The 11,566-nt window shown below is 29.4% G+C and overlaps 1 protein-coding gene across 1 annotated transcript in view; it reads left to right on the top strand.

Annotated features, from left to right (window-relative positions):
* Positions 1–2,931, top strand: part of LOC100199623 (ubiquitin thioesterase ZRANB1) — an 18,275-nt gene extending 15,344 nt beyond the window's left edge. Inside the window, exons 5-6 of the mRNA XM_065792236.1 lie at positions 1,993–2,228; positions 2,319–2,931. Of these exons, the coding sequence (XP_065648308.1) occupies positions 1,993–2,228; positions 2,319–2,504 (422 nt within the window). The 3' untranslated portion in view covers positions 2,505–2,931. The remainder of the gene's footprint in view (positions 1–1,992; positions 2,229–2,318) is intronic.
* Positions 2,932–11,566: the final 8,635 nt, after the last annotated feature.

Genomic DNA, 11,566 nt, shown 5'->3' with positions numbered 1-11,566 from the left:
ATAGAGAATTTACACAGTCACATCAAATTTCTTGCTCTTATGCAACAGTAAAGCGTCGCTTAAGACAAAACAGCTTTTTTGGCAGTCCTCCTGTTAAAAAACCTTTTGTTTCTGCAAAAAATCATAGAGCACGGTTAAAATTCACTAAAGAACATCTAAATTGGACAGCAAACCAATGGTCAAAAATACTATGGAGTGATGAGTCAAAGTTTAATATGTTTGGTTCTGATGGTATTAAATATGTTTGATGTACAATAGATCTTCGAAATGATGTTAAGTACCAAGTTCCTACAGTAAAGCATGTTGGTGGTTCAGTAATGGTTTGGTCATGTTTTAGCTGTGATGGAGTAGGTCCAATCTATTGAGTTCAAGGCATTATGGACCAAAACATGTATAAAGGAATAATCAAAGATATAATGCTGCCACATGCAAAAGATAAAATGTTGGTTGGACTTTCCAATACAACAACAATCCAAAACACACCTCCAAGTTAGTCACGGCCGTCACAATCTCTAGACCTGAATCCAGTTGAACATCTTTGGGAACATATTGAGAGAAAAATTAGTGTTCGGAAACCATTTAATCAGCATGATTTGTTTGAGTTGATTAAGTGCACTTAGGAGGAAATACCAATCGATGTTTTAAATAATTTGGTTAATTCAATGCCACGTAGATGTAATACTGTCATTGCGGCAAAAGGTTTTCCAACGAAGTACTAGGATTATGCACAGATTATATACATTATGTAACAAAATATAACACTATATAACATATATACTATTTAGCAATCTTCATAAAAAATGCTCAAAATTTATCCTTTGTTGAGAAAGTTTTTTTTTTAAACGACATATTTAGTTTGTCCAATTACTCTTGAGCCAATCATTTCCATTCTTTTATTAAAATTATGAGTAATTACTCCCAAATTTGGATTTTTGTTTTCTTTTTTGTAATTGTAGTATAATTTGACATGTTTATGCAAAATTTCATTTGAAAATGTTAACTCTATGAAAAATCAAAACCAAAAAGGTGTTTGTCTAATTACTTTTGAACACTATATAAAACTGTATATATTATATTATTAGTATTGATCTCACTCTCAGTTATGCAATTGAAATAAAATCTTTCCTTTCAAAGCTTAACAAAAAGCAACGTTTTTCTAAAGATGAATATGAAAGCATATATCCGAGTGATCCTGTCCCACATTTGTATGGGCTAATTAAAGCTCATAAACAAGACAAATCTTATCCGATGAGAGTTGTTGTATCAACTAAATGCTAACCTAAAAATGCTATTAACGTCTAAAAATGAATCAAAATTACCCCGCAACAGCCAACCAGGAACCTATTTAATTAAGTGCTATGTCGGTGAACCAAAGCTTCAAATATGAACAAGGGTTCAACAACACCCAAATTTTTTTAGAGATACAAAAATATCAATGTTCTCTAATGTACGGTGGAATGAGTTTGGACAATGGACAGTATGTTAAAACAAATTTTTGGACTTCATTTTTTTCATAATTAAGTAATTGAAACCATTACAAAGGTGACGTCAAAATTTAAAACTTTTGTTATTTAACGGTCGCAATTTTTGTAATTATATTATATGCTGATGATGCCAGGGCGAAAATTTCAAATAAATTATTTTATATAAATAATTTATTTGAAATTTTCTTCTTCCAGTTCACTTTCTCACTATGGATGAGATTTGTTTTATTTTAATTTTTACAATGAATGGTTTTTATATTTGTATTAAGCAATTTGCATGAAAAAATAGTTTTCACCAATTATTTATTTATATATTATTATATAAAGTATTGAGAGTATTCGTATTATCTGATGTTTTAAATTAGTTTATATGTGTATATATATATATATATATATATATATATATATATATATATATATATATATATATATATATATATATATATATATATATATATAACTATATATAAATATATATATATATGCACACATGTATTACAATTACTAGGAGTTTACTTGCCTTTATTATGGGATGTTGATTTTTGTTGGAAAAATCCTATTGCTTTGGGTTACACCCGTGGACACTTCTCTGCACTTGTGCCTATGGAACGCCCTAGTTACTCAAGTTATGCTGGCGCAGGTGCTCATATGGAATGGAATGAGGATGATACACATGTAACATACCTTCCATTAATTGATCATGAGGGGCATCTTCTTCCAGTTCACTTTCTCACTATGGATGAGGTTTGTTTTATTTTAATTTTTACAATGAATGGTTTTTATATTTGTATTAAGCAATTTGCATGAAAAAATAGTTTCCACCAAATATTTTAGATTGGGCTTGAAGAGCAACTTTTACAGAAGCGACTCGACTGCTGCTTAACTGACACTGGTATTTTAGCAGCTAAGCAAGTAATTACACCTAGACCAGCTTTAGTTAGCCAAATGATAGACGAATGGATGAATCGTTATAGGAAAATACAAGCTGAACTAAGTGAATCAAAAGGCGCTTCTAAATAAAGGATGCTTCTAAAACGAGTTAAAACTCGTCCTATTAGTTATTTAATATTCTAATCCTCTTTGATTGTCTTTTGTCAATCTACTTTGTATATAAGATATTATTAGTGTATATTTTTCCTACACATATCCTTTTGATATAAAGTTATATTTAAAAAGTAGAAAAGTTTTTTTTGAAGAATAATTTTTATAGCTACTTTTGTTGACAAAAAAGCATAGCTGGCTGCAGCACTATAGCTGGCTTATATTTGCAATGAATTCAACATTTACTAGAATTAAGTTGGTTTACATTAGGTGTTTATTTTTGTGTGTTTTTTTTTTTTTTAACAGTCGTGTAAATAAGTAGAAAACATATTCGAATTAAAAAGGTTTTTTTTAGAAAAATTAAAAATCTTTCATTGAAAAAGATATTGTCATATATTTGTAAAAATGTTTTTCACGTTGTTTTTGTTTCCAACCCTAAAAAACCCAGGTTTCTAATGAGTTTTGGTTTCTTATTAAGGTGCACATGATATCCGACTTAAAATACCGAGTATCTGACTGTCTGGTATCCGGCAATATCCATGATATTGATTTATACTGATTTTTTATTAAGTTCTGGGGTGCTCACAAAGTAAAAACAAGCACTTGCACAAGTTTTCATCTACAAACAGGATTCAAAACTTTTTTTAAATAATCGATGGAAAGTGGTATAATTGCACTGACCCGTTTCGATGGACACTGTTTTTTGATTCAATATTATATTTTTTAAACACATAAAGTCTAAGTTTTATGTATTTAAAAAACATTCAACTTTTATTTAAAAATATCATATTATTATTTGATTATATTTAATGATAATTACAATAATAATGTTTTCCTCTTCTTCAAACAAAAATTAATAATAAATTTATTTATATTTAAATTAGTAAAAACATAAATCTAATTTTTTTCTTCAACAACTTGTTTCTCCATCAGTAGGTTTATCAGGAAGATTTTTTAACGTGTATTAACACATCAAAAAATCTTGTGCTTACTGTTCATTGCCCCCTTCTTCGTCGTTCATACAGATATCTAAAATACATGCATATATATATATATATATATATATATATATATATATATATATATATTAGATAACTGCATGAGCGCTGGAAGATGGGGGGGGGTTATGCACAGTAAGCACAAAACATGTTAATACACGTTAAAGAACCTGTTAATACAAATTAATACGTTTTTAGACATTAAACACGTTTATGTGCTTACCGGATGGTTTTATGCTCTCCGATAGTTTTTCAAAATTAGGAAAAGTTTGTTTTTGGTTCCTCAAACATTTGCAATCAAAATAAATATTTCACTTCGGTTCCCTCAAGGACACATTAAAAGACTCCCCAAGGGCGCCTTAAAAACTAATCTTGGACTTTTAAAAAGCGGGAGGGGCTGTAAATCAGGGATAATCTTTTTCCGGATTTTTTGTTCCGAATATCCAAAACGTTTTCCATACATACAAGTTTAGGTAATATATTTGTTTTTAAGCTTTCTCACTCATCACTCGTACAAAGTTAGGTTTAGTTTGAAAAAAACTTGGAAGCAACTCAGCTAAAAGCAAAATTAAGGAAAATATGTTCCGAGTTTTTTCCGGAGATTTTACCCGTAACAGTTTTCCAGATTTTCAAAATATAACCTGGATGATCTATGTAAATTTAACTTGTTCTGTTCTTTGCCGCCATAACTAAAATTTATAGTCGATATAATTTTTTGTTGAAAAAAAAATATTCGCGTATAACTATATATATGGCCGGATATAGATTTACAAGTCAAAAATTAACCATATATTGTAAAGGGCTTCATGACAAGATCCACATGATCTTCTAGAAGTCCTGTCGTTACTAATGTAAAAATTGTAAAATATAATTGGTTATTGTAATATTTTTAAACGGCAAAATATTAAAGAAAAAAAAAAAAAAGTTAGGTTATGTAAATTTATATCCGGTAAACCTCTATTTCTTAAGGGTTGATATAAAAAAATCTTAACTTTCACTGAAAGTTAAGATTAAAAACGGACTGAAAGTTTCAGTCCGTTTTTAAGGTCACATAAGATTTGCTTATGTTTAACAATCTGTGTCGATTTTAAAGTAAAACTAAATATTGAAATTTAAAAAAAACAATTCGGTTTGTTACAAAATATCTAACAACTTTCCATTCTTACTTGATGTAAATTAAAATCATAAACTTAAAAATGGAAATAAAATGCGTAACTGTCTAGTCCAACCAAAATAATTTTCAGCTTAATTTCGTTAGTAGAGCTTTCACCCTGCCTGACAGAACTATGGTCTACCGATATCACGGTAATCCATAAACGAGATCTTGCCTTGGAGCGATCTCGCCTACGGACTAACTTTGCATATGAATAAAATCTTAGAATTATTTAAGTTTTATAAGATAAGGGGTATCTCAGTTGCTACCCTGGTTAGGCGAAATAATTTTTAACTACATAACAGCTTGTTTATTTGCAACCATATAAAGCCTGCTTATTTGCAAGTAATATTTTTTCAGCTGCTTGTCGTAAAATTTAATAAAAATTTTGTTTACTTTTTTAGTAAATATTGCAAATCTTTACTAGCCCCCGATTGTTTTCGACGGGGTTTAGATCAGGTGAATTGCCTGGCCATGCAATACATCAATTTTTTTCCGTTTTAAATAAGCCATGATACTTTTTACTACGTGGCAAGTTGCACCATCTTGCATAAGTAAAAGATTTTAAATATTTTTAGACCAATTTGCCATTTGGGCAAATTTTTTGATTCTCCAGAACTTCTATACACTGGTTCTGTCTGATTGTCCGAACCACTTTGTAGAGACATCCTGCTCCTTGCCCACAAATAATAAACCAGATTGTTACTGATTGTGGATGCTTAACTGTTTCACAATGCAGTTAAGATGAAACTTTTCGTTTGATCTTTAAAGGCAAAAAAGCTGTTTTGTCCATCATTACTTGAAAAGGTTGACTCATCTGAGAAACCTAATATAATACTTATTTTAAGTTATTTTATTTATAAAGTATTGTAAAATAATTGATGAACAAGAATGTGAATAAAAATACCTTTACTCAATCCTCAACAGACCAGTGAAAATAATTTCAAGTCCACTCTTTTTATATGGAAAAATGTTTTTTTCTTCATGAAAGAAGTTTGTTTTTCTTGGCTGGAAAATGACACATCAATCCATTTTCTTTTAGCCTTCTGCAAATGGTCCGATCTCATATAACAGTATCAACTTTGTGAATAAGCTTAGTTAATACTTCGTGTTCTCCAGGCAGATGTGGTAGCGGTGTAGTGGTAAAGCGCTCGCTTCATAAGCGAGAGGTTCCGAGTTCGATCCCCACCACGTCCCTGGTAGTACCGCGCTCAACTTGTTTCTCCGCGCAGCGGCCTTTCGTGTTTCGGAGTTATAGAGTTGAGAGAGGGTTATAACCACAATTAAGTAGCCTCCTCATCTGTAGTGGCCTTCTGGGCCTTGGGGAGGTGAAATAACAAAACAAAAAAAAAAAGAAAAAAAAAAAGATGTTCCGTAGGATCATGTCTGCTCTTTGGTGTTGTTTTGCGTTTAGAAAGGGGTCTCCTTACACCAAACTCTTATCCAGTATCAATTGATTTTCTTACTTGCATGATGGTTTGGTGAGAAACCATTACAACTTGCGCAATTTTTCGCAGAGAATATTTTGTATTCTGTAAAAAACATCTAACTTGACAAATTTTTGTTGGTGCAATACCACCTTTCTTTCCCATAGCTGAAATTTAAATTTAGAATTTCAATAAATAAAAAGACTGGTATGTTTACTTAAACATTGAAAAAATCACCATTAAACCTTTTATTTAAAGATAATTAATTACTGATTATCTTAAGTTTCACAAAAATATAATGAAATAAAGCACTCAAGCTTTGAATCAAACTCAATTACATTGAAAGTTCAATCATATTAACATATAGAAATAACCTGAAATCGACAAAATGCCAAAAATTGGCTATGACAGGTTATTGCTGACAGCCAGAATTGCCAATTGATAAAATGTTTATTAAACTTTACTATAAATAGAAATAAATTGATATGTAACAAAAAATAACATCATATTAATTTTATCGTTTGGGAAATTAAGCCATCTATTTGAAATATCCTGTAAAAAAATGGGTGGCTCTTATGTGATGGCTAACCACTGTATAATTCCATTTACAGACGCTTCTAATATATTAAATATGTTAAAATACTTTTAAGATATGTTTGAAATTTAAAAAAATAAAACATTATTACAAATTATGCTGTGAAAAAACAAAAAAAAAATTATATGTATTTAATCCTTGGGAGAATTAAAATAAATGGCGATTTTAAGCTTGAGTAATAAAAGTAAAAATGAATAATTTTATAAAAAAAAATTATATAACAATGACAAAAAAATTATAATTTTTTTATCGAATTTTGTGCATTACTTATACTTTTACAAAACTACCTAACTCAAAACATCGATTTTCAATGTAAAAAATATTATCTTAAAAATAAAGATTTTAAAAACTTTGTTTTCCTAACAGTTTTTATAACCTTAAGACAAAAAAAAGGCAACAATTGTAACAAACTATTAAACTGATGGTGAAATTAGACTATGCCGTGATTCAAATACGATAAAATTACCAATACAGTTTTATATTTTATCTAGTAATACCAATAGATATTGTATGATTTTTTTTGTTTGAATTCTATCATTTAGTTTTCAAAAAATTAATAAAACATTGCCTCATAGCTTTTCAAAACTTATACCCTAATTATTCCTACATATATATTACAAACTTTATTAAAACTTTTTAAGTTTGAGAATATTGCTAATTGGTTGTTTTAGCTAATCTAGGTAATTTGAAACATTCTCAAATTCAGAGCAAATGTAAGTAAAAGCTTATTTTATTGCCCTAGGTATTGTAGATATTTACTTTAAAATGTTAGAAATAACAAAACCACAAACCAGATTCTTCTTTTTTTTTCTTTCGCCGTTTAAAATAGTATTCATGCTTTGAAATCACTTTGTTTTACAATTCCCTCAACATCTTCTTTGTTAAGGGAACTATATTTTTATTTATTCAAATAGCACAATTATTTTTTAATAATTAAATAATAATAGATAATGGTTTTTCTTTTTCCATTTGTTAGAAAAACTATTTAGAAGACTAATTTTTTAAATCATTTTTTATTATTTTTATCAAAAAGGTCGGACTTGTGAGGCATCGTTTTTATCCCATGGTTAATTAAATGACTCGGTGGCTGGCGAAACAAGCAATAACTAAATTTAAAACTAAATAATAGACACTAGATAATCGATATCGTTTAAGTCAACACCGAAAAGGATAGTATTGTGTGATATTGCTTAAATACTAATGCCGATACCATCAGTATCGGTTGGATACCATACGATAAAAATAATAAAAAAGAATTGAATTGAGTCGCATAGTCATGATACAAAAATGCGACCTTTGAATTTATTATTAATAAAATACGAAAAAAGTAAAAAGTAAGAAAAAGTAAGTATAAAAAATACAATTAAAAAAAGATTTTTAGAAGTTTTTAGTTAATAATGTTGATGATGTTAGAAGAAGCACAATGAACGATTTTTTTTTTAATTATCTTTTATTTTAGGTGCCTCAAGAGTTTTTTACGCTGACGGAAGAACATTTGTAAAGGAAGTTCACACCTCCTTCATTACCGGTTTTATAAAATTTGCCCAAAGGTGGCGTTAAACCACAGATCTATACCTTCTGAGGCATGCGGGCTAACCACTGTGCTGCGGGTGCTTGATTGATGAAATTAGTTTACTCTAGTTTTTGAATGTTGAACACATAACGAAAGATTATACCAGGTTAGAATTATAATACCATGCGAGCTTTAATTAATGTAACGATATTAGATAAGAAATAAAATTTCGGAAGCAATAATGGGCGACTAATTAAATTGCGTGGCATCGTTGTTTTTTTTTTTTTGTATTTTTGCTATTCTTTTTGAAACATTAAATAGTAAGCATGATGTCATACAATACCACACAAACCTTAAGAATTTCTATTATACTATATGAGTCAATTATATGCATCATAGTTATTTTATAAGTTTACTATTTCAAATTCATAATTTTTTGTAACAATGAAAAACAAATTATCTTGAAGACCCAAGCTGCGATACCAAATGGTACAATCATTTGTACCAAACCATACAGACATAACCAAGATCCGCCAAGGTAATAAAAAATAAGCTAAAGCTGTTTTACAATCATCAGAATATATAAGTTTTGATTTGAAAAATAATTTTAAACCAAAACTTTTGTGTTATTATACTCACAAAATGGTTTAGCTTTAGGGTTTTTTTATATGAACTATCTAGTAGTTGAAAAATAAAATAATGCCCTGCAACTGTATAAAAACACTTAAGTTTAGTAATTGGGTATGTGTTTAATTTTTTAAATGCATAAAATAATTTTCAATCAGACTATCATATTAATATTAATCTAATTTATAACTTTAATGCTTTAAAAAAGTCACTTAAGCTAGTAAATATGGAATATTGAACCGTTGCCAGGCATTTCAGCTGTCACTATCAACCATATAAAAAATCTAAAGTTCCGCAACATTTGTAGTATAAAAAAATACTCAGTTTGTATATATATATATATATATATATATATATATATATATATATATATATATATATATATATATATATATATATATATATATATATATATATATATATATATATATATATATATATATATATATTAATAACTCACCGTATATAATACAAGGTAAATTATTATAAAGTTACATTTTTGAAAGGAAATAAGTTTTTCTTGGAATATTTACTTGAAGAATGTCTTTGAAGATTTTCCTTTGCTCCAGAACTCAATTGCATAGTTTAACCTTTGAAGATCTTTTTTAGGAATTATATTTTGAGTTTGAGTTTATATGTTTCAGAAATCAGTTATTTATGCATATATTACATTTATTTATTTTGATGAGAAAGTGCTTCACCAGACACTTCCATGCTGAAGGAAAAGACACTCGTGTGTCCTATCATTTATCTATATTGAATTTCAATTTGTAAACACTATCTTTGAATAAGTTGAATTTTCAAAGATAGTGTTTACAAATTGAAATTCAAGTATTTTGCAAGTTGAAAAAATGATCCTCAAAAGAGAATCTTTTCACAACAATTATGAGGTACTTATCTAACAAAAGGTACTTCATTTAAATGGGCTCCATATTCACTCGTTTTTTTTGATTCCATATTACCATTCAATTGTGGTGGAGAGACAATATGATTTCTGAGTGGATGCTCTTTTTTCAATAGCTACTTTTTCACTATCGAGTACTGCAGGTCTTCATCAATAGTGTTAAATGCATCAGGTCTTGATGTAAATAAAGTAAGATTTAAATTTTTATCTCAAATGTAAAAAAATTATAAGATAAAATAAAAACGGAAAACCAATTTACCCGCATACACAGACGGCCGCAGGGTTTTTTGGTGTTTCAGACATAACACTTTCACGTATTGTGCTAACTCCAAACTGAAGTATGTTCATGACTATGCCATGAGAGGTTTTGCAAAGTATAGCAATGATGGAGGCCTGGTAATAAAAATACATCAAAATACTTTAACATACTTTAGTTTAGAGTTAGCACATTACGTGAAAGTGTCATATCTGAAACATCAAAAAAGCCTGTGGGCTCCCATACCTACATATGCGCTTCTCAAAGGTAAATATTTTGACGTAAGACGGGTATTGATTGCTCTGTCACAATTTTAGTTTTGGAGATAATCATTAACGATGAAGTTGCTTGTCAAATTTTTAACAAGATAATTCCTAACAAATTTTTTAACAAGTTGAACCTCGTGAGGTAACAACATTTCTGATTGAAATATTATGTTGAAGTCCGTCAGCATACTTAGAATTTGCTTCATCAATTCTAAGTACAGCTCAGTCAGTAGATCGGACAAAAAGAAGAAAAATCAAATTGTTCGACGCTTTTGGATTTGTTTTACATTCCTTTTCGAAATATAATATAAGTGCATTTAACAGCTCCAGAATTCCGCAGACTGTATTGTAAATTGTAAGCCACCTTGTTTGATCTGTGCTTTAGAATGAAATGTTTTGGATATTCTGCGTATTTATGTAAGTCCCTGGATTCAGCCCTCCTACTAGTGCTGTGGGAAAATTAATTGTAGATCATATGTACTAGACACTACTTGAAACTCCTTTGGGAGCTTCAAGCAGGCTTTAGAAGAATTCAGATGAATTTTATGGCAAAAACATTACACAGTTAAAAAGTGAGGAACAACGGCTTACAAATGGAAGAAGGCTGAGTTATGTGCGCTAAACATTGTGTTGCAGGTGACTGCACAAAGTTTAACAATTATATCCAAGCTGATTTCGTAATTTTTTTCCAAAGTTAACGTAGAATATGTCAGTAACTTGCAGTTCTACCCTGAACCTCAGCCAAATTCAGTCTCTTCAACACAAGACAACCAAGACCGAAGTCATAATACTTGATCATGGCACCATAATACATGATCATAACAGTGATGCCAGTTGTCTTGTCAATCTTATTGGAATAATAAACATTTTTCAGCATTGCTAGTTCTTTTAGTTGGTAGATTCCTAATCCTGCGAGGAAATTAAATAGTTAATCAAAGTTTCAGAATGCTGTTAAAATACATTGAAAAAATATTTCTTACAAATTCAACAATACCTTGTCTTAAAGGCTACCGATTGTCTTGCGCATGCCATTTTGAAGACATATACATGGTCTGCTGATAACACTTTCACCAGGGACACCAGTTTATTGGCTAAGGATAAAGCTAAATTGTTCTCTGCAATGAAAATAGCCATTCTAGATTCTGTGATTTGGCTTTGGTGATCTAGAAATAAATGATCTAGATCACCACAGCCGTATTTACTGTATCCATGCAATAGTTAGTCATTAATTTTCATAACTGTTCATTTTCCGGTAATTTCATCGTGTTTTATGAATGGCTTGGAATAGAATGGTTTTATAAA

The sequence above is a fragment of the Hydra vulgaris genome, chromosome 03 (genome assembly GCF_038396675.1).
Source record: "Hydra vulgaris chromosome 03, alternate assembly HydraT2T_AEP".
In the NCBI taxonomy this organism is placed as follows: Eukaryota; Metazoa; Cnidaria; class Hydrozoa; order Anthoathecata; family Hydridae; genus Hydra; species Hydra vulgaris.
Note: the sequence above shows the minus strand (reverse complement) of the source record. Positions and strands in the feature narration are given on the sequence as shown.